The sequence below is a fragment of the Primulina huaijiensis genome, chromosome 5, assembly GCF_012295235.1.
Source record: "Primulina huaijiensis isolate GDHJ02 chromosome 5, ASM1229523v2, whole genome shotgun sequence".
NCBI lineage: Eukaryota > Viridiplantae > Streptophyta > Magnoliopsida > Lamiales > Gesneriaceae > Primulina > Primulina huaijiensis.
This window is the reverse complement of record NC_133310.1, coordinates 23,216,329-23,240,034: the sequence shown is the minus strand read 5'-3', so window position 1 is coordinate 23,240,034 and position 23,706 is coordinate 23,216,329. Positions and strand designations below refer to the sequence as shown.

The 23,706-nt window shown below is 33.3% G+C and overlaps 3 protein-coding genes and 1 long non-coding RNA gene across 4 annotated transcripts; 1 reads left to right on the top strand and 3 right to left on the bottom strand.

The window, feature by feature from the left end:
* Positions 1 to 445: 445 nt before the first annotated feature.
* LOC140977332 (peroxiredoxin Q, chloroplastic-like) lies at positions 446 to 3,068 on the bottom strand. The gene is made up of 4 exons (XM_073442045.1): positions 2,728 to 3,068; positions 2,097 to 2,234; positions 1,283 to 1,372; positions 446 to 801 (listed from the first exon to the last, which is right to left on the bottom strand). Exons 1-4 carry the CDS (start codon positions 2,923 to 2,925, stop codon positions 583 to 585), a joined length of 645 nt encoding a protein of 214 aa, XP_073298146.1. The 5' UTR covers positions 2,926 to 3,068; the 3' UTR covers positions 446 to 582.
* Positions 3,069 to 8,391: 5,323 nt separating this feature from the next.
* On the top strand, positions 8,392 to 9,566 carry LOC140977489 (uncharacterized). Its single transcript, XR_012175415.1, has 3 exons — positions 8,392 to 8,481; positions 8,786 to 8,874; positions 9,469 to 9,566. It is a non-coding gene; the product is annotated as an uncharacterized lncRNA (long non-coding RNA).
* A 2,672-nt stretch (positions 9,567 to 12,238) lies between these two features.
* Positions 12,239 to 12,801, bottom strand: LOC140977800 (auxin-responsive protein SAUR76-like). Its single transcript, XM_073442537.1, has one exon. It carries the CDS (start codon positions 12,736 to 12,738, stop codon positions 12,373 to 12,375), a length of 366 nt encoding a protein of 121 aa, XP_073298638.1. The 5' UTR covers positions 12,739 to 12,801; the 3' UTR covers positions 12,239 to 12,372.
* Positions 12,802 to 18,013: 5,212 nt separating this feature from the next.
* Positions 18,014 to 22,425, bottom strand: LOC140977331 (sucrose synthase). The gene is made up of 14 exons (XM_073442044.1): positions 22,199 to 22,425; positions 21,781 to 21,922; positions 21,449 to 21,575; positions 21,213 to 21,364; positions 20,928 to 21,120; positions 20,478 to 20,813; positions 20,304 to 20,399; positions 20,052 to 20,225; positions 19,850 to 19,966; positions 19,579 to 19,745; positions 19,259 to 19,483; positions 18,595 to 19,158; positions 18,363 to 18,501; positions 18,014 to 18,265 (listed from the first exon to the last, which is right to left on the bottom strand). The coding sequence occupies exons 2-14, from the start codon at positions 21,876 to 21,878 to the stop codon at positions 18,236 to 18,238; spliced, it is 2,418 nt and encodes an 805-aa protein (XP_073298145.1). The 5' UTR covers positions 21,879 to 21,922; positions 22,199 to 22,425; the 3' UTR covers positions 18,014 to 18,235.
* Between the last annotated feature and the right edge of the window lie 1,281 nt (positions 22,426 to 23,706).

Genomic DNA, 23,706 nt, shown 5'->3' with positions numbered 1-23,706 from the left:
ATAAAATACTGAGAGTTGCATATATGGGCTTGGATAATCCTCCCCTCTTGAGCTAGTTTTTGGGGTTGAGTTAGATCCAAGTTTCAATCTTTGTAAATTTAACCTATAAATATTATCATAGTCGTTTTATTTTTTTATAACGATAAAACCCGTAACAATGCCGATAGTTAATAGTAAATAAATGCAATATATATAGAGATAAAGATAATATTACAAGCCCGCATCTGTATTTATAGTTCACAAATTATTTTGATGCCCAAGGCATGACGTAGAAATTAAAATTCAATTATGGAGGATGGCTTGAATCATAAGATACCCATTTAAATAGTATAATAAGACTCTTTTATACTGCGGAGCTTCTATGTTGATGCATCAGAGATTGGATCATTTGAAATGCCAGAACCAAGATCAAAAGAAAGAAAGAAGGAATTCTACACTTTCAACAGAAGCCAACTTCACAGCTTACAAGATCTTGAATTGGAGTTTCAATCCTCAGTTTACAGCACAAAACTTATTCACCGGATAATTTTGATTCCACATCCAGAGCTTAATATTTAAAAAACAAACTGCAGAAGTTTAATCTCAAACGGATTTAAGAAACTTCAAGGTTTCGTCAATGTGCTTTTCGGGTTGGAACTGATTGTTGTAAACCAGTCGACACACTCCATTCTTGTCGAGAACATACGTTTGTCTCCCGGGCAGAGTACCAAATAAGTCCGAGGGGACGCCCCACTCTTTTCTAACCTTATTTCCTTCATCGCACAATAGGCTGAATGGAAGTTTATATTTGCTGGCAAATTGCTGTATAGCAGGAGGAGCAAGTATGTTAATCACAGAAGGTCGGGATTTTTTCTGGATTTATCATCAAAATTATGAACCAAAAAGTTGGACCAATCAAGAAAAAGCAAGAAAATTTGATATGTTGCATTGTAGAAAAATAAATCGGCTATATCAGTAACATGATAAGTAATTTTTCAGCAAATAAAAACCAACATCCACATACATCTTTAAATCTCACGATCAGATTCATGTTAAACTGGAAGAGAAACAAATGTATTTTTTTAAAAAAAAATCAGTTCATGGGATGCTATCCTTAATAAATCTGTCCATATTCGAGCATAAAGGAAGGAAAAGAATTTCTCCAGCCTGATTAAGAATACCAAAAGCTGTAAAATATCACGTGGTTAGTCCTTACTGCTTTATGGGAAGGATTCACCAACACAGAAACAGACGCTCTCACAACTAGTGAAGCTCTATACAAGAAAGGTAAAGGCTGGTATACCTTGTGGGATGCTGCATCATCCCCACTAATCCCAACAACCTCTGCTCCAGCTTTCTTAAATTTTTCATACGAGTCCCTGAAGGCACATGCCTGTAAATAATGTTCAAACATCAATCGCCACCTATTATTTTTCAAAAGATTGATGTGCTGCATGCTTATCACTAGGTATACATTTTGTGATCAATTAAACTTCGACAAAAATTTAAGGAATGTTGAGTGGATTAAAGCAAAATTTATAACTGTATGACATGATCAATGTGGCATATATCTAATCAAAGATGAGTTAAAGTGTTGTATCCGTTCTTAATTTAATCATTGTCAATCAAGGTATCGTAAATGTAAGTACCATTCAGGACGAATCATATTTACATACTTTTAATTGCTTTGATACTAAGAACTAGTACTGTATTGTTGATTAGCCACTTAAAGCAAAATTTATGCCACTTTCTTATTATCTGTTATACTAAAAATTCAACAAGAATAAAAAAAAACACCAAATAGAAGAGCCATGAATGAAAAGGACGCAAACCCATGTTAATAGCTAACAATTTTTTGCACCTAACTATAGAAAACCAAATAAACGACACTTTCCATGAGCTCAAAATGTGAATACTGAATGACTAAGAAGCCTAAAATAGAATACTACATACATTAGTACCACAGACAATCTTATGTTGAATTAATGGCGACGTTACTTTCACTCAGGGGTCGTTCTGTGTGAGATTAGTTCAACACATTTCAAACATACGTAAACAAAAAACACAAAGAAAGAGCAGTGATATTTCATTTTATGATCAGGGGAACAAGTGTCTACCTGTTTGGTGCAACCAGGGGTTTCATCACCAGGATAGAAGTAAACAACTACAGGCTTCCCTTTGAATTTAGAAAGACTTACAGTCTTCCCATCTTGGTCTTTCAGAGTAAACGGTGGTACCAATGACCCTTCTGAAACCTTCAAGAAACGCCATAAACAAACCCAGAAATTGAATCATCACCGCATCTCAGAATTTCATTTATCCCACTCACCAGAAAAGAAAAATGCCACATTTCTGGCAGGGTAATTAAAAATTCCAAAAATTACATTTCAAGAAGATTCCTTTGGTTTTTGAGTGGATACCTTTTCAATTGAAAGCTCAATAATTGGTGGTTTTTGTCAACATTCAAAACCAACTATGTCAGTACCTTCAATCTTCACACCACTAACAAATTTTCATGTCCTAAACATCACCATCGCATTCAGAAATTATCCTCAAAACTGCTCTCAGGATTGAGTTGATATAATAGAAATTCCAACCAATTGAAGCAAAAAATTCTGCTCAGTTTTGGTTCTTGCATCAAACTGAGCTACAACCAAAGAATCTTTCGTAGACTTTTGTGTGTGTGTGTGTTGCTGTTAGATGGGGCAAGAACCTGAAAAAATAAGTGATCTAAGTAAATGTACGTACCTTGGCGAAAACGGAAGTTTTCACAGAAGAATGAGATGGAACTGAAAGAGGAGGCACATTGGAGAGCTTGAGGCCGTGAAACTGAGACCGCGAAGACTTTGTAAGGAGGGACAAATTCTGATACAATGTAGCTTTTGGGGTTTGAGCATGGAGTAAAGATGGAAGAGTGTGATTCATATGGAGTGAAATCGAAGCCATTTTGATATATAGTGATATTGATGCAACCGAGAAGACGGGTGACAGAGACGGTGTCTATTAAGTATCAAGAATTACACGATTCGTACCAAGAACTTTGTTTCGAGAAAGATAAGGAACAAGGAAGCATACGGTTAGCAGTGGGTAAGGAAAGGGGATGACGATGCGTGGACAATTGCTGACCCAACATGGAAGCTTTTTTTATTCAGCTGCAAATTTTTTAACAAAATTATTTATTAATTTTGATATAAGATACATTTAATTTAACTAACAAAAAAATTCAATTCAAAGTATTATTTTTTATTATGAATATGGATATGGTTGATTTATGTCTCACGAATAAATATTCATGAAATCAGTCTTATAAGAGACTATTTAGTAAATATTTAATGCACATAATTCCTCATCATTTATTATGTAGACAAAAGAAATGAATTTTTAAAATTTATTGAACTAAAATCAACTCGAATTGTATAATTTCAAAATCAAATCGATATTGATTTTATATTTGATTACAAAATTCTGATTCATGGAAAAGTCATATATACCTCATATATCAATCATTATTAAATCAAATGAATCAAAATGAATAGTACTACATCTAATGAATTACTAATTATTTAAGAGATATCATTGCAAAAATGACTTATATCAAATGATTTCAGGAAAATCAAACAATATATTTTATCTTTATAATATTCAACCACTGAAAACAAAAATATGTTGTCTATCGGGCACATGATTCGGATCAAGCCCAATCTGTTACAAATGTTAAAGAGAACTTTGGCAGACACTAATTACATTAAAGCCCGTTGGTGTACACAATTTCTCTGATGATCTTTTCTCGTTCAATTCAGTGTGAAAATGTCTTTCAAGTTGACCCGAGCAAAAATTGTGAGTTGCGCTGATTTTGAACTTCAAAAACAAAAAATAAGTTGAGCTTTTGGGTTTCAATAACTTTTGCACACCCATCGAGCTATCACTAAAGTTTGAGCTTATCATATAACGGTGTAACTCGAGTATTTTAAATTTAAAATATATAATGAATCTTGTTATAGTCTGGGTAAATGTGCAATTTATTGTCTGACAAACTTCTCCCATCGGTTTAGTTTCCTTGTATAGGTGGGAAAAGAAGATAACAGTGAAAAGGATTGGATGGGGTTCAAATTTGGCTTTGATCACACATGCCATGTTTCCTTGTGATGTCCCATGGAATGGACCCATTAGCTTACATTTTTATCACTTTGCAACGGTTGACCCTGTTCAAATTACTATGTATCCAATGCTTAGAAATACGTTTATTACACGTTTTTGTTTCATTCAATATTTGAATCAAAATTTACAAATGATTATATATATTGATTTTTAATAATTATATCTTGCATCATTTATCATCACTGCTCACCGTGTCAAACAGTAATTTGTACTTTACTTTAAATTCTCATTGATATATTGCCTTTAAATAAATAAAGAGGAAGTTGAAATAGCTCAGTCTATCCAAAACCCTACTTATTTTCTTTTGTCTCACAGAATAAAAAAAAATCAATAATTGGAATATAATCCGTACTTAATTATCACATGTTGGCGCATGTGAAATAGATTTCCAAATCCTTAATTGAGTCCTACCACACGTAAATTAGGGCAACTTTAATCTAACATGCCAATTTTTGAATCCTACCACACATCAGTACGTGGACATAATTAATCTGTATAGACATTTTCAGTCACATTCAAGTAACCTAATTAGTCAGGGGGAATGTCCAAAATAAATAAAGTGCGAATGTGCATAGTGATTAGAGTTTTGATATGTTGCACACCTACCGTGCACACTTATGTGAGCACCGATAAGGTGTCACTCACCTATTAGATGTGATGAAATATAGAAAAATTNGTCTTTTTATGGGGGATCGAGTCGATATGAAAAGATATGTTTGCTTAGCAGAATTGGCAACTTTTGGGCTCATTGGGTTCCTGTGGGCCAAATCTTTTGGAAGTTTCTCTCTGTGGGCATCTAACTACCTCTAGGCCCCATTTCAATACAGCTCCACAATGATACTTTTTTTTATTTTATTTTTTTATGAAACTAAATTGCTTTGCTTATAAATGGATCCAAAAGTTTTTGAAATGGACCTTGGTAAAGGTTTTTTTTAAAAAATGTAATTTTTCTTTAATTTTTTTAAAAAAATACAGAAATATCAAACAAACGTTTAACATTGAAAATGTTATATTTCAAACCTAAGGTCAAACAAAAGTTATTTGGTTAAATATTCCTGTAAAAAATCAGTTGGTAAAAATTGTAGTAGATGACAAATGAAATAGGTAAAAAAAATTCAATTCTTCTCTCAAGTATATAATACCGAAAAGAAATTCTAAAATTTTCATTTTGTTGATTTCCATTTTTTACCATGCAACCAAAGTCTTACATTGAAAGATCGAGAGGAAAATCATGAGTTAATAAGATGGAATGTTATTTTCATTGGTATGAGACATTTTGGGTAAGTCCAAAAATAATCCACTGAGGGTTTATATCCAAAGTGGACAATATCATACCATTGTAGAGATATGCACGACTTTCATGACACAACAAGTAGTATAAGATACATGGTCTAGGTCAAGTCATGTGAATGGACTCCTCGATACTTAAAAACGAAGGAGGTTAGAGCTCCCAGTAAAAATCTTTGATAAGCTCTCGAGGTGAGTGACGCTCTAAATATATCATGTAAGACGTACGCTCCAACGCGGTGAAGATAAGTGACCTCGATTTGAGGACGAATAAAGTCAAAGAGAAGGCTCGAATCATGAGAAAAATGATGAAACTTCATTTGAAAGGAGATTGTTGAGAATGCAACAAAACTACCAAATTGGAAGATCCTAACTTAATAAGATAAAATGATATCTCAATTGACGCGATGTCTATTGGTAAAGTCCACAAACAAATCTATGAAAATTTATGCTCAAAGTAGACAATATCATAACATTGTGGAGATATATATGATTTTCATGACATAACAAACACTATAACGAGTTTTTATTCACAAAAAATATATCGTTTTTATTCATAAAAAATATATCAGACTTCAGGTGTCTCTTCACTTGTTTCTTTGCTAAAAATAAAAAATTAAGGAAATTGACGACAAATATTCGAAACTTTTTAAAACCGCATGAATTGGAGGAGCTTGAACTTGACCGGCGGGACCCGCTGGGTAGCAAAAAGGAAGGTCAGTTAGCCGGAACACACATGGGCCGGCCTTTAGAACGACATAGTCGAATTAATAATAAACTCAAAATAGTTAACTAATATATTTCTTTAGGATGAAAATACATCACTCAAAATTATGAATATTTGCAAATGAAATTCAATATTTTTATATTTGATTAGGAATCCAATAGAAAGTTATTATAATTAGAGCTGGCTTAAAGTGAACTTTTGGCCCATAAATTATGGATAATGATAATCTATTCTATTTTATTAAAGTTGAGTACATGATATTAACCACCTAGATTACTATTCTATCGATAATGATAAAAAAAACTGTACATGTGCAAAGTAACTAGTAATAACGAATTGAGAGTTAAAAATACATTTTAGACAGAATATGTAAAATTTGTTAGATGAATTTGTAAATCTTGCATATATGTAATTAATTTTTTCAAAGCCTTGTATTTATTTCAACACAAAAAACTCATGTAATACCGTCTCAATGGTCAATTTTGTTATACATATATTTTATTTAGGTCACACATAAAAAAAATTACTTTTTATTATATATACGAGCATAGTTGACCCGTCACAAGAAATCTACTTTTATTTCAATACGCACATATAAAACATAGTATTATTATTTATGTTAAATTTTAAACAATATAGCTTTATTCATTGTTATGTTGTGACAAAAGGTGTGTACTTAATAAATATATTGTCTTCAAATTATTAATTAGCTCTTGTTAAATATTCTATATAAATTAATTAATCAACAACTCTAATCCAATCGTTAGTATTTTTGAATTTGCAACTAAAGGTAAACATAGACAGACAGCGGTCAAAATATATATTAAATAAAATAAATGCGGTACTAGAAAAGTACTATGTTTTGACTTGTAAGTCGTACCAGAAAACAATGAAAACCAACACCTTTCTGGTCTCCGAGTTGTGTAAAGTAAAGCGTGTGTTATGTGTAAATACTTGTAATTTATTTAAACAACTTTATATCAATATTTGGGCACTTCAAAATGTGGTATCATTTTTTTTTTCTGATTAAGAGTTTTTTTGTTCTCCCCAAAGACTAATTACAGAGAAAATGTATAAATACATATATTAAGGTTGTTTTTTGAGCTCCATGTCATATGGTGCCCCTGAAGCAATGACTTGTTCTGATAACGCTCAAGTCCGGGTTTCTTATTGTTAGTTGTCCCACATCGGTTGAATAAAATACTTGGAAGTTACGTATATGGATTTGGACAATCTTCCTTATTGGACTAGCTTTTGGGGTTGAGTTAGATTCAAGTCCTAAGCTTAAAAAATCCTAATCTTAAAATGGTATCAGGGCACATGTTTCACTACTATGTGTTGGACTGTCCGTAGCTGGACCACCCGTTCTGCCCGTAGTTGAGTCATTTGTAAATTTCAGGCTTCAAATGTTCATTCCTGAGCTTGAGGAGAGTGTGTTAGTTGTCCCACATCGATTAGATAAAATTCATGGGAGTTACATATATTGTAATACCCGAATTTTTAAAATGTGACAGTAGTTGTGATGGTTTATGACCTTACGTTATGGTATGAATGATAATGAATGTTATAGAATGGAATAGATAATGGATGGGTAGAATCAAAGGTTGAATTTGAGCTAAATAGGTAGTGGAAGTGCAGAAACGATATGAAAAATGTGGCAGTAGTTGTGATTTTTAGCATAATGTTTTGTATATTGATCCAATTTATGTGAGGCCACTTTCATTAGAAAAATAAGACATAAGGCTATAACTTTCATGTTTTGAGTTTTGTTCAAATCATTAGGGAAGACGAGCCAAAAGCGCCCTGAAGTGTGTCGTGCGCATCGTCGTTCCTACAATGACACATGTTGGGAGATTGAGCATAACTTTTTACTCAGACCTCCAAATGATATGAGGCCAATTGGAGATGCAAGCCAAGACATAGGGCTACAACTTTCCCGTTTACCACTTTTCCAAATTATGAAGGGAAGAGGCGTTTCGGAAGCAATCTTTGTAGTGGATATGCGCAGAGTGCGCGCCCGGGCGGGAATTAATGTGCGCCAGGGCGGGTATTGTTCGGAAAACATGGTGTTTTGGCCAAGAGTTCCGCGCCCAAGCGGAAAAAGACATCCGCCGGGGCGGGCCGCAAGTTGAAAAACGTTTTTTGGTGTTGGGAAGGCATAAAAAATCGAATGATATCATAATTTTCCTCATTTTTCTTCTTTCTCTTCCAACGAAACCCTCCTTCCTTCCATTTTCTACATTTCTTCTTCAATCTATGAGAGAATTGTTCAAGAAAATTATGAAATGAAGTTAGATTTGTAATCCTCTCTTCAAGATCTTCAAGATGGTGTAAGTATGTTATATTTTGTTCAAGTTTGGAAATGGGTTGAAGTTTAGAATTAATATTTGAGTTGATATTTGAGATATTTAGATGTTGGAGATTTTGAAATTGTGTTGGTTTGAAGTTTAAAATGGAATTGAAGCCAATGACAAAGTAAAATAGTTAACTCTTTAGCATGCATGTCATGTGTTTGATAAAATGATTCAATAAATGTTTTTATGGCATATTGAGGTTAAGAAATTTACGGATCTTGATTCGAAGCAGTATTGAATTAATTATGAATTTTGAACAGAAACTACTCTGTTTTGATAGATGATCAAAGTTCTTGAGTTATAGTAGAATTCAAAGGTTCAAGACTTCTCACCTACACATTTCGATCTTCTTTTGGTAATATTTGAAAGGTATGTTACGGTCGGTAACATACGATGTAAAAGTATCATTTTTATTTTAAATTGAAAATTCTATGGCTCGATGAATTATTTGTGATTTGATGATGATTGTGGCCTTGAGATGAGTTTATTATAATATCGAAATGATGATATTGATTTGCATCATTACATTGCATATTGAGCCACTTGTTGATTCAGATTTGATATGGCGGAGGTCGCCTTGATTTATTGATTTGTTGGACGTATGGGGCTATAGTTGAGTTGGCATAGTGTATGCGGAGGTCGCTGCTATGGCCTGAACACTCTCTATATGCGCACCATAGTCCTGGGATTGTAGAACACAGCACCCCACCTCGAGCGGATGAGTCGGTGGATGTTGCTGGGGGATTCTCTTTCCTTGGGTACCCTATGACCAGATGATTCACTTGATCTTGAGATTTATTGATAGCCCACAGCTTCTGATCATGCATTGCATTATATTGCATCTTTATGAATTTAATATGAAATATTTGTCACTTTAATTCTCATATGTTATTGATTGTATCATACTGGGTTTATACTTACCGGCATGTCCAGTACCTCTTGTTTTCATGTGCTTGACGGTAGGTGAGGCGAGGCTTGGGATGCCAGAGTCCAGCTCAAGGCGAGGAAATACGAGTTAGAGTGGGATTCTCGGGTCTTAGGAGCTATTTTATGATGTTGGGATTTCTTTATTTTGGCACGTTGAAAATTATATTTCAAAAATTTGAGACAATTAAATTATTTTGACGATGTTTATGTGGATTTGTGAACCACAAATTATGTATTTTACTCGATCATTTGGTTTGTTACAATTATAATTATTAATATTAGATGTCGGACCTGGGGCCCCACATATATGGATTTGAACAATCCTCTTCCTTTGAGCTTGTTTTTGAGGTTGAGTTAGGTTCAAGTCTAAATCTTAACCGTCATCGAGGATAATGAAAATAATCCTTGATTTTCAATAGTCACTATGTACCTTGGCGCTGGGGAAGTAGGTTTTAAGTGCCCGCCATTAATATAAAATTAATGCGGCTATTAATGCCTTCAAGTTGAGCTTATAGACATGGAATCAATTTTCATAATATACACTTTGAATATTCAAACATTTTTATTCTAAATTCTCTCTGAATTTACCATGTTCTTCTAGTTGATGACATTCATCCTTGTACATTTTGTTTCTCTGATGTAACAATTAGTTATTACAGTCGTGATCTTTAATATTATAACTGCATAACAAATTTGTTAATAATATATATTTTTGTTATATTTTTTCTCGCTTTGATATATTAAACTAATAAATAGTAAACTATAAAATCAAGATATTACACCAACTAATAGACAAGCTTTTTGTGACGATACCTCTCTTGAGTTCATAATCGAACATTGATGCTCTCTTTAAGAGTTGTCATAGCAGAAGAGGTGATATAGAAAAGGCTATCATCGGATTAGTGCTGATAAAAAAAATTATAGATTGAATTAAGATACATGATGAATGCATTGAATACTGAAAGATGAGTGAAAATCGTCTGGAATAAGCCGTCGCAGATGTCGGCTTCTCAAGAGGTCCGCAATGTTATAGTTGTCTCACATTGTGATATATTAAACTAATGAAGAGTCGCTTATAAAATCAAAATATTACACCACCCAATAAGTAAAATTTTTGAGACGAACACCTCTTGAATTTATAACATACTAATTTTATATTATATATTTGAAATATTATGATGCTTAGTTGAAAATTTGACCTCGGATGCGATACAATCTTCGATTCAATAATGAATCGTACTTTCATATTCTATGGATGAAATGAAAGCGAAAATCAAGAGCCTATGAATCATGATCGGTAGAGACATGCAACATGATCTAAAGATTATTATGTTTTATTAAAGACAAAATTATTTACATTTGAGCGTAAAAATATTTCCCATAATTTAATGGAGAGAAAAAAAAACTTTTGATTAAAATATATTATAAATCACATATTTAATTAATACAACTAAATGTTTACAACTTGTTGGCTTGGATTTTTCTAAAGGTAAATTGGTCTCCAATTTCCAGCCGTCGATTTTTTTTGTGTTCAGTCCTTGGGTACTTTTTTAGTACCATATTTCCACATGAAGTGTACCACATTTTGTATGACATAGTAACACAATTTTGTGGATAGAGAGTGAACCCAAAAAAATATTTTGATTTGGGATTTTTCACCAACTTCTCCTTTTTCTAAGATTTCGACTTAATTTTTTTTCAATTAAGTTCCATCCACGTATTTAATGTACATTCTGTGCACCTCGGCAGCACTGTACTAAGATTCAGCGGTGTCCAAATTCATCAAAAATTGCGATGCATTAATTGTAATAAGAAATATTTATTTCCTTGGCAAACCAAAAAAAAAGGATGAGAGAATCAAATTTTGTAATTATTTATGGAAATTCCCTCGACTTATTGATAAGGAAATGGTTTAATTATTTCTCTTTTTTCCACGAAAAAATATTTTTGATTTTTTTTTCACAATTACTGATCACATACAAAAAAAAAAAAATTTTACCGCCTTCATGCAAAATCGATGAAGTTGTATTACATTATGTTTGAGTTCAACTTGCACGTAGGACGTTGCGTTTGAGTGTGTATCTAATGATTTATATTTATTTTAGTCCATGATCTTTTATACAAACCTTATATATGAAGATGAATGTGGATCATTGAATACATCTTAAGAGTAAAACTCTAACGAGAATATCTAATTAACCATTGAATAGCAAGCGATTGCTCTCTATTAAAGTTTGGATGGGTCTTGGGGTTTTAAACTCGGCAAAACTTGTGTGAGACGGTCTCACGGGTCGTATTTTGTGAGACAGATTTCTTGTTTGAGTCATCCATGAAAAAATATTACTTTTTATGCTAAGAGTATCACTTTTTATTGTGCATATCGGTAGGATTGATCTGTCTCACATATAAAAATTCGTGAGACAATCTCACAAGAGACCTACTCTTTAAACTCCCATGCAAGAAAACTATTATTGTTTGTTTAAAAAAATATAGAATTATTTTTTATTATGAATTATGTATTAGTCAAATAAATTTATAGAAATTAAAATGAATTTTTGTAAATACATACATTGGACACAACTTCCAGGATAATCCACATCAAATGGATTGCATCATAGTGGATTTATCTAAATCCAATAGCTTAATTGAATTAGATTGAAAGTGTACTCGAGTTTAACTTGTTTTCTCTTTCAAATCATTATGCACCTATTTCTTGATTGAAGATCAGCCAACCGCACGATCACTTTCATTTGATCTCATCTCAAAATATAATCTACAGCGCTAATCAACGCATCATTATTAACATTCCTCGTAGTAATAAATAAATAGAATATACAAACTAACGAAACTACACACACCCTATTGTGGGGATTACCGCACACAATCACTCCATCATTATTTTATTATTTTCCAGAACCAGCAGTTATTGAATCGCCGCCATCAGCAGGAGTAGAAATCCACGAGCTCGTTCAAGGAATCGGGCTGAGGATCGGCATTTTCCAGCATCCACAGGAGGTGCTCGAACAGCACCACCTCGCAACCGACGGTGATCGATTCCTCGTGATCCCGGTCCACAAGCTGACGGAAAAGAGGATTTTCCATGACGTCTGAGGTGATGAGATACCTCCGCCGAGACTTGCCGACGTAGACGGAGTGAAGATCCTTGGAGGACACGGCGGATGGTTCGTCGTCAGAGGAATTGCTGGCGGCCGCGATGGAGCTGAGCTTGGCGCCTTGGCCGAGCTTGAAGGATTGCATTTTCTTAAGCACGGACTTGATTTTGGTGAGCTTGCTTCCCTTCGGCATTGTTGATCAGCCAGAAAACGGAGGAAGAGAGAGTTGGGGTTTGAGAAATTGAGAACGAAAGTTCGTTATATAAAAGGGGGAGAGGAGAGGGTTGGGGGGTGGGGGTCCGTGATGTTGCTGCAATTTCAAATATTATTCTCCATCCCTAATTTAATATCACATTAACTAATAATTTTGATTAATTCCTATAATTTTTTAACAAATATCTAGTTTATCTTAATTACAGATGATATCATAAATTCTCAAAATTTAAACTTATAAAAATATTAAGCAAAAACTTGTGTGAGACAGTCTCATGGGTCGTATTTTGTGAGACAGATTTCTTATTTGATTCATATATGAAAAAATATTACTTTTTATGCTAAGAGTATTACTTTTTATTGTGAATAACGGTAGAATTGACTAGTCTCACAGATAAAAATTTGTGAGATCGTCTCACAAAAAACCTACTCAAAATATTAATAGATTCAGCAAGTCGAAAGTTCCAACATGTTCGCGAGCAATTAAAATTATTGTTCCAAATGTTCGAAATCTATTTATTTAATATATTTTTATATTATATATTTTTTAAAAAAAATAAGTGGTTCATGAACTATCGAAGAATATAATTTGAGCTCGAGTTTTGTTTTATATTCGAGTTCAGCTCAATCTTGACATATTCTAATAAGAATCAATTAGTTTTTTTATCTGACTCGGTTGATTTAAAACTTGAGTAGTAAAAAAGCGAAAAACTAGACCACTGAAGTGGGGCCCGTTACTTGTTGCAACACAAGTTGGTGCCACTGGACACAGCTAAATTCAAGCGAGCCCATTGGACCAAAACAAACCATTGAACGAAATAATTTTTTTATATTTTAAAATTAAAAATTTTGAAATAATTAATTTCATTTCCAATTTTCAAAACTTCCGTACACGTACACATTTAATTTCAAGAAGTAATTATTATCATTATTTTTTTTCCCAAAGAAAATATAGTTTGAGGTAATTAATTTCAGAACCCAAGATATATCAATAAATGATATTAAAATAAGAGTGGTATTTTTTTTTTTGAAATGAGAATGCCTTTTAATATTGAGATATATTTATTATTATTTTTTAGAGAATATATTGAGATATATTTATTTAAGAAAAAACTTGTGTGAGACAGTTTCACGGGTCATATTTTGTGAGACGGATCTCCTATTTGGGTCGTACATGAAAAAATATTAATTTTTATGCTAAGAGTATTACTTTTTATTGTGAATATTGGTAGGGTTGACCCGTCTCAAAGATAAAAATTCGTTCTGACCTACTCATTTATGTATATTCCATTTCCTTGATTTTAGTTGATAAATAGTTTTGACATAAATAATTTAAATAGAAATAATGCTATATTTTCCAATTCAAATATAGATGGACTCTGCCAGCCTCCACGGCTCCACCGCTGATTAACATCGGAAGACTAATCATATCATTTAAGATTTCCTCCTAAGCTGCCACGCTACCGGTGTAACTCCAATCATAAATACATATGACAACATCTCACCAAACTAATTATTAGGAANGTCTTTTATCTTACGTAATGATATCTGACGTTCACATGTGCATATCAATACGCTCGATGAAAATGATCAAATTTGTGGTGGAAAACTATAATCTTCTATAAATATTATTCAAAAACTTCATAAGATGAACACTTATTTAATAATGGGTCCCATCTTTAAACTTAGTTGGGTATGTACATATATTTTGTGAAGAAACAGACATTGTTGGTGAAAGTGAAAGACATGTGGGGAAATGTTCGCAAAATTCTGTAGCTCATTTATTGTTATGTATGTCCGTTTATTAATTTAATTAAATTAATTAATTGTCTGTCTTTAATTTATAATAATTTCCAGTAGGATATATCAGACTTGTTGAAGATCAAACACCAACCGTCGGATAGTAGGAATTAATTTTGTTTGTTTTTATTAATAGAATAATAAATTTAAAAATGGAGTGGAGAAATTACTACAATTATATATTAACTAGAAAAACGACATTAATTATGCACATCTAACTATTTAATGATTAACATATAAATTTATATAATAATGATATTAATTAATTAAGAGACAAATTAATCTACATACATAATACAATGTATTTTCAAGAAGGAAATTAATTAATTAAATGGATTGAGAATGAAATTAGTTGATATTATTTGTACATAATTAACAAAATTTATTTCTTTATAATAAAAACTATATACAATAAATCAATTCGTAAAAAAAATATTAATTTAAAGGATAGGAATAAGATGAAAGTGGCAATGATAGGTGTAGTTAACGAATTGTGTGAGGAGAAGAAATTAAAATAGACAAGACAAAGAAAGCACAGCAAAGCAACATGTAGTTGGCGTCAACGCCGTTCAAGCACAAGCAAAATAAGTATAATTAATATATACTACTAACGAGAATCGTTGTGTATTTGTACAGTCTATTTTTTTAACGAAAAAACAAATGATTAAGAATATATATTATAAGGATAGTAGGTACGTAATCGAATATATAGATTGGTATTTGAGAAATTAAAGTTGGTGCATGCTTTAAAAACAAAGCAAACAAACAAGAAAGTGATTTTTTATTTTTATTTGTTAAAGTGTTTAGAAGAAATCGCACGTCTCCAATTGTGCAATGTACGTACCCCCATACATATGTCCGCTATAAATGTAACAAATACCAATTTTTGGAGGCATGCATGGGATGTTTGGTCAAGTTGCACAACGATGAATTAATTACTTTAAGAAATATGAATAGCCTCATTAATTTGTCAAGAAACATTGAGAAATAACAGTTCTTTTTTTTTTTTTGTTCAAAAAATTTAAAAAGTCTTTAAAAAAACATTAATATTGTTATTTTGTTGTCGAGTTTTGCTCATTGTACTTAGGGAGTGTTTGCATACTAACTTGTTAATTACTAGAATAAAAAACATTGAGCATCCCACCAGCTTTTGTATTTCGATTAAATTAAGAAGAAGTTAACGCAGAATCTGAGTTTAAGAAACATACAAAACCGATTTTTTTAAATCCAAAATTCGATATATATATTCACTTTTTATAGTGAATGCAAACACTCAATTAAGATAACAGAGAATAGGGATATTGTTCAATATTAAGCTAATAATAAAGAAAACAATAATAAAAATAAATTGCAAGTGCATATGTAATATGGTCAACAATAATTGAAAATGAAATGTAGATGCATGGGAGTCATTTAAGCAAAACCATGTGAGCGAAACATGGACAATACATGTTCCAAATATCGACCCTTTGAAACAATTTTAATGCAACAAGGTATATACTAGACGCCCATACTCCATCCCATGTGGAATATGTTTTTTTATTATTTAATTTTGAATCCATGTTTGTCACATATATATCTAGTTATTTATATATTTATCATGCTAGTAGTTTATTGTTTTTAGGTAAAAAAAAATATATGTAAATAATGGCCAATTAATTATCTTAACAAAAGATGTTATGTAATCTATTGTAGGATAAGATTTTATATTAGACAGATTATTGTTACTTTCAACCATTATTATTAATATACTCGCAAGATGATGTCTCCCATGCATGTTATTCCCCCATATTGGAAAATTAAACTTGTCCCAAAATATTTTATGTGATGATTGATTTTTAAAGCAAATGTCCTTTCTGAGAAGTAAACGCACATCTGCTGTTTATTGTTGCTGATAATGTTGAGCCGAAGTTGAGTAATTTTATGTGCCTTTTTGAGTTTTGTTTTTCCGATGTCGTCAATCATCATTGTGAACTCATCTTCAAAACTTGTCACTTGCCCTGACTCCCTAGTTGCTCTAACTTCTTTTATAAGGTTCAGCTGATACGATGCTCAATAGTCTGCAAAAAAAAAAAATTTTTTTTTTTTTTTTGCTGCCCATCAACCCAAGGAAGATCCAAAGACACGAGTTGGATACTTCTGTATGAGCCAAGAGAAAAAAAACAAAATCCCGTGTGTAAAATGAAGTTCAAAGAAAATATATGATCCACATGCTTGTTATCACCCTAGCTAGCTAGCTTGTCTCAAACATGGAACCCATGCAAACCCCTGGAATAGCAATGTCATTTCGTGTAATTTCTCAGCTCTACGACTTTTCTAAGCCTCAACCATAATTTTATCTCACAATGTGAGTATACATTTATCTATTTGATGTAACGTTTTGCATTTAAATTATAACAAGAGATATATANGTAAATGAGATAAAGGGCTATCTTTGCATTGACAATATTTTTGGATAGGTAACGCTCTTTTCATATCAACAAAATTTTATGAACATCTATATTTTACTCATTTTTGGGGCTCATTTTTTTTGTGACGCTTGGGGCCAACAATCACCAATAACGAGAGGTAGCACAAACAAGGAGCTGCTCTCGTAGAAGTAATAATGGTGGTCGTGCTCGTGGTAATAGTACTATTAATAGTAGTAGTCGTCTTAGTCGTAGTAATTCTAATAGATGTTCAAAAAAATAAAAAAAGTTACAAAATAAGATGTTAAAGAAAAGAAAGTTAAAATTGAAGAAGGTAAGAACCGATTAGAGCCACGAACCATGACCAATGTTGACCCGAGGCCCATTTCTGATTCTATTTCTTTGGAATATTGGAGTCCACATTCATACATCATTTGGGACTATAATGGTCATTCTCATCATCTTCCACTCAATACCTCTCAACTATAATACTCGTGAGCATTCATTTATTAACTATTTGCATTTTAGTTAATATCATGAGTTAGAGCTAGCTAGCAGTTTTGTCATACTACGTTTTCAGAGCTAACTTTTGAAAATTAGACAAAACCCTCTCATTGCATATATACAGTTGATTACTAGCACTATATTTTTTCGCACCCGTTAATTCATTCTTCATCGTCTGGCTCGTAAAAATATCTTCAACATAGGCTATAATATGAAATTTATCTTTATTTATTTAGATGGATTAGTTAATTATTTAATTTAATATATGAATTTGCCATCTATCAGCTCACCCCTTTTAAACAAGTTAGTCAAATTCTGTATGATTTTGGGCCCAAAAACATATTAATATTACAAAATTAAATAAATGATTTCGAGTACTTATTTATGTATGTAATAAAAAAATAATATTAAAAAATAAATCAGAAATTATAAACATCGTCAAGTCTAAAAAGTAAATTATTATATTAATTAATTTAGTGAGATGCTCCTTCATTTACGTCGTTTGGGGTGCCAAGGAAAGAAATGTATACCATAACAAGAGAGTAAATTAATGCTTTTTATTTATACTGATGACCCACAATGTCCAAATCACAGCATTTTCAATCGTATGACCCACAAAAACTTATAATTTGGACAAAAAACGTAGCATTTAATGCAGCAAATTCAAAAGTCTCCAAAGACCAAGAAATACAGATTTGCCTTTATTTTATTTTATTGCCAAAAAAAACTTCGTTTGACTACACACAGTAGAGGCTCCTTTTCCATTCACTCAACAGCCAGTGGAACAGCTTCAGCCTACACAAGAACAAGATTAGTCTCCATCAATATTTCAAGTAAAAAATTTTCTAGTTTTTGCAAGAAAGTTTTTAAATGTTCATAGATACAAGCCTACCAGCTTGCGGTATTTGAGCGCATAAAACATTTCAAGGTATCGTCTGATCTCCAGGCGATCCAGCTTCGAAACATACTTCCAGAACCCGTAAACACCAGCCAACGTCAGTAGCCTGTCCGAATAAATCTGCCAAGTATACCTGAACACCACAAGTTTTATATGATAGATCAGTAAGTATATATATTTATTACAAAACGAACGATATATGGTGCAAGATTTAACAGATCATTACTTCTCCTGGATACGTTTCAGGCCGCCATTCGATATTGTCTCCCAGTGAGAATGATCTTTCCTACACTTTTCGAAGAAACCAACGAGTAGTTCAGACACTTGTTCACCCTTGTAAGGATCGATATGGAAACCAGACTTTCCATGGACGATTATTTCAGCTGGCCCACCATACGAAGTTGCGAATGTCGGCAACCCGCAAGTCATGGCCTCCACGACAGTCAAACCGAAGGCCTCGTAGAATGCTGGTTGCACGAAAACGCCCCTGGTGTCAGCGATGTAACGGTAGAGTTCACCGTTCCTGACACGGTTCATTTGAGAAGAAATCCATCTGAACTGGCCATTCAGGTTGTATGTTTCTATCAAATTGTACATCTTTTTCATCTCAGCCTGTTCTTCCAAATCTTTCGACTCTTTTCGCCTGTCGCCACCGACGACGACAAGGTTAGCTAATTGCCTGAGTTTTGGGTTCTTGGCATATAGTTCCACAAGTCCAGTCAAATTCTTGACCCTGTCAAGCCTAGCCATGGTGAATATGATGGGCTTGTTCTTGTCTTTCAGCACACATCTGTCAAATCGGCATTATACAAAATGAGCATTTACGAAAAATACGAACATGGATGGATCCACGATTTCAGTTTTTGCGGGTATAAAGATGGAAAACTCACAAATGTTCTTCATTCTCAACGTTGCTATAAAGAAGTTCCTCAATTTCAGGGTGGAGGGCAGTTAGTCTTCTCTCCTTTTCGGTATACGAGAAGTAGAGGTTCGTATCCGCTCCAGGAGAGACGATGTTGAATTTGGGGTCGAACACATTAATCCCATGGACGACTCGGTACAATCCAGGCATAGTGAACGCCATATGGCTCTCGTACTGCCCCACTGTGTCCTTGCTGAAAACACGAGATTGAGAAAACTTTTATGCTAAGAACACAAATACTTGTTTTTTTGACAGATGTACTAAATCAAATTCTGAGTATATACAAACCTTCCAGCTATTTCTTGAAATGTGCTAGTGATTATGAAGTCTGTATGATTCATTGCATACAAATCGGCTGTAAACTGGCATGAAAAGTGATACTTTTCGTCGAAGTTTTTCAGGTAAATGTCAGAATCAGGATACTTCGTTTTCTCAAGTGCGTGAGCAATGGTACACTGTCCAAAAAAAATTTGAAAAACAATAGCAGGAATCAGTCTCCTGATAGAAGAAAACTAAATAATTCTATCGATGTTCATACATAGTTAATAGGGTCGTGCACCTGAGTCACTCCCAACTTGTGGGCAAGCAAAGAGGCAGCAAGGTTACCCTCGCTATAATTTCCAATAATCAAGTCTGGCTTCGCCTGCAACTCTGCTGTGATTTCTTTGGCAACATCCTAGAAAACGAAACAATGAAAAGTTGAGTACTTGTGAAAGAACTTTCAAGAGTGTAGGAAAAATAAAGAAATTGTTTCATCTTACCTCAGTGAATGTTTCCATGTAAGGCCACACCTCAAACCGGGAGATCCATTTTCGAACAATACCCTTTTCAGTTCTAAATGGGACGCGGAGTATATGTGAGTGCTCGGCCCCAAAAACTTTCTCAATTCGCTGACCACAAGTGGTTCCAACTGCATCTGGTAGCAGCCGAGTCACCTAACAGCGTAACAAGATCAAGCATAAGATTCAAATTCCATGAGAGAGAGAGAGAGAGAGAGAGAGAGAGAGACTAACTATGAGAATTCGTGGTGTGATATCGAGTCCTTGCTCCTTTATACGTTTGATCATCTCCCGCTCCAAAGCAGGAACTTGATCCAAAATGTACACCACCTGTAAAATAAGTGAAGGAACCGCTCAGAATTGCAGGATTAAATTTGAACTGCGATGAAAAATCGGGAAGTTTCACACCTGTCCCCCGGTATCAGGGTATCCCAAGACGTTTTCTTGAGCAAAGTAACCGTGAGGAGAAAGAATAACGACATTGAAAACCATAGGAATTCTGCCAAGGAATTTCTCTAGAGTGCATGAGTCCGGAGCCTCGAGAAGGTCTAAAAGCATAGAGATCATCTCTGATACTCTTTCTGCATTATCGCCCCATCCCCTCTCCAATCCAATCTCTTGGAATTTGTGTTCGAAATTCGAGTATGATGTCTCAGGAGTTAGTGTAGACAGGTACTCCTCTGCCTTCCTAAGAACAGCTTGTAGAGAATTAAGGTTCTTGATTCTGTCATTAAGCATCATTGTCTGCACAAGAAAGTCAAATTATCAAATCATAAACTAAAGCATGTTCCAGTCTTTTATGCATCATTATTTACGATATTTCGGTGATTGAATGTCAGAGTATGGTATTATATTCACCTTGCCCTTGTAGTGATGCATTCGGAGGAAATCTAGAATAGGGGTCATGCTCTCCTTGTCATGAAACATTTTTGCAGAGAGGTGCCTATTGAGGAATTCAACTCCATTCCCAATGGATTTGGTGAGAGTTGGTTTTGGAAAAGATGCAGTAAATGGCTCAAAGTCCAACTCAAGAACAAAGTTACCATTTGATCTGCACCACAGAAGACCAATTTAGCTCAAAAATTGAATAAAAGAAATAGAAAGTACAGTAAACAAGTTCATTTTTTGGATTCGGAAACCTACGTTCCATTAACGAGCTCTTCCTTGAAGTGCAGATATTCTGGTACAGTTAGTTCCTCGACGACTAGTGCATTCACATTGACTCGTACGTATTCCCAAACACCAGGCCTTAGACGAATGGCGAGTGCAACCCATGGAGGCAACACAATTGCTTCCTAGCGGAGCAAACAAGCGACGCATTTTAAGATGGGAATCAGGATTCAATAAGAAAAAATGTTAATGGATGATTCAAATTTTACCTGTGTGCAGTTGAGAACTTCTTTGAAGGCATGATCCTGCAGCTTTGCCTTATCAGCTTCGCATATTGCTTCAAACTCAGCTAAGAGTTGGTGAGGTTTTAGTATCCCCTTTCCATGGCCTTCAATCCTGCAACAAATGATGATCCGATCTCCGATTATAGATGATGACATAGTAGCTAGCTAATATTTTAAACCATATAGCAGCCTAGTATGTGGCAAACATTTTGCTCGTTGCGTCAAACAGACAATAGGCAGCGGTGGCGAATAGTAGAAGTGAACAAAATAATCAAGACTAAAACTAGTAAGTAGCACTTGATTGAACATTGAAATACCTTGACAGAAACAGCAAAATCTCGTTGCGATGAGCCGCAAGAGTGGCGTCCAAACGTTCACGAAGGCTGTGAACTCGGGTCAGAACACGTTCCGCCATTGAAGATGATTGACGAGTTACCAAATTCTTGGATATCTTTCCAACTGTAGAATGATAAAATATTCATAAATTTCGGTTGTGCAGGCCTAAAAGCGTATATATATCTAGTTAAAATTGAGCAGCATTTATTGACTGAGCCACAGTATTAATTCAATCTAGAGTGCCTTGAAATTTCAAAATCTAACACCTGCTTAACATGAACAAGCGTATGACGTAAGACAGTGCGTGGAGAAGCAAGAGTATTTATTACATGACAAAATCGTATCAAATTTTAACCAAGAGTTGTAGCAAGAATTCAGAAGGAAAACCTTCAATATTACCTTAAAATGAACAAAAAACTTAGCAACAAGAGCCAATCAGAGCTCAGAAGCAAGAAAACAATACAAAGAAAGTGAAAAGAAACAGCAAAGTGGCAATATAAAGAAAGCAAAATGAATGAGTTCTGCTTGTGATGATGGGGAATGCAAGCCAAGCTCTCCCCCCTTAAATATGCAAAAACACCCATATTCCAAAACCGCTTTTTCAAGAAAACCAGACACAGAAATGGATACACTCAATGTTGGTTTTGGAAAATGGTGGTATGAGGTAATGTAGACAGGGGACCTCCTTGGATCAATTTCTTCAAAGATTAAAAAAAATGACTCTTCCTCACCTTCCACCAGTTGTAATTATTTTATCTTGAAATTTGTTTCCAAAAGTCAAAAACCAGTTTTGAAATTAAACTTTTTAAAAAATTATTTATATGTAATAATAAACATGTTGTTATAGAGTTAACATAATGAAGGTGAGTTTTCCAAATCGTCAATTTTCTATCAACATGGTTTTATCCACTTTGCAGTTTTCCAATCATCCTTCGGATTATGCACATCATCTTTACTATTTAAAGGGTGGTGTATTCCTATTTTTTTCAATTTTAAAATTCAGTTGGTAAAAAAATATCATTTGACTTGAACTTTTGTTTCGAGTTTTATAATATAAAAGTTTAAAAATTATATAAATATCATAATTAAATTAATATTTAGTTTTTATTCATTGAATTGATTGTCATAGATTTTTTGTTGTCTTTTGACTTTTAAATTGTTTTTCACAAATACTTTTATGCACTTTCTGAAGTTTAAATCCACTTTGTCCAACATTTTGTAAATTAAATATTCTTGACCAAATTTTAACTATTAAACCAATTTGAAAAAGCATAAATTTAATCTATCGAAATTAAAGTTGTGATTTACATTTTTAGTCTTACCCATCATTTCTTCTACTAAATTTGTTTCCCTGTCCGCCTAGAGCTGTTTTCCTGTTATCATTCATCGCCCACCATAATTGAAGAATTTGAAGATATAGAAATTTCAATTTGATGAGAAAGAACATAATATAATGCAAAAATTTCTTTAACATATGATAATTGGGAAAGGGAGAAAAAAAAACATGGTACACACTAAATAATATTCTATTTAGTTATCGTACTTTAGAAATATTTAAAGTTTGATTAATCTAACTAACAATTAATATAATAGAATTTGAAAATTGAGTGAAATTCGGATCTTTAAATGTTAAAAACCAAATATACTTGGAATTATAATATACCGTATCAAATAGTACATTCGATAATAGACATCGGAATATTACTTTTACATTTTCTTTAAATGGATGGCCGTATTCCCTTTTCACGTATCTCATATGCATGCATCGCCAATCATCATCATTATAAATTACAACTCTTTTTATTTATTTTGAATTGATAAACTATCTCTTATTTTGCATTATATGGAATTTCTTATAAATTATTTTTACTTGATCATAAAAATCACATCATGATTAAAAAAAGTTA

Coding starts and splice junctions, on each gene's coding strand:
- LOC140977331 (XM_073442044.1), bottom strand. CDS start 21,878: ATGGCGGAACGTGTTCTGACCCGAGTTCACAGCCTTCGTGAACGTTTG. Junction 21,576..21,780: donor ATTTTGCTGTTTCTGTCAAG/GTATTTCAATGT, acceptor CATTTGTTGCAG/GATTGAAGGCCATGGAAAGG. Junction 20,814..20,927: donor TGCATCACTACAAGGGCAAG/GTGAATATAATA, acceptor TTTCTTGTGCAG/ACAATGATGCTTAATGACAG.
- LOC140977800 (XM_073442537.1), bottom strand. CDS start 12,738: ATGCCGAAGGGAAGCAAGCTCACCAAAATCAAGTCCGTGCTTAAGAAA.
- LOC140977332 (XM_073442045.1), bottom strand. CDS start 2,925: ATGGCTTCGATTTCACTCCATATGAATCACACTCTTCCATCTTTACTC. Junction 1,373..2,096: donor CCCCTGGTTGCACCAAACAG/GTAGACACTTGT, acceptor CATTATTTACAG/GCATGTGCCTTCAGGGACTC. Junction 802..1,282: donor ATGATGCAGCATCCCACAAG/GTATACCAGCCT, acceptor CCTGCTATACAG/CAATTTGCCAGCAAATATAA.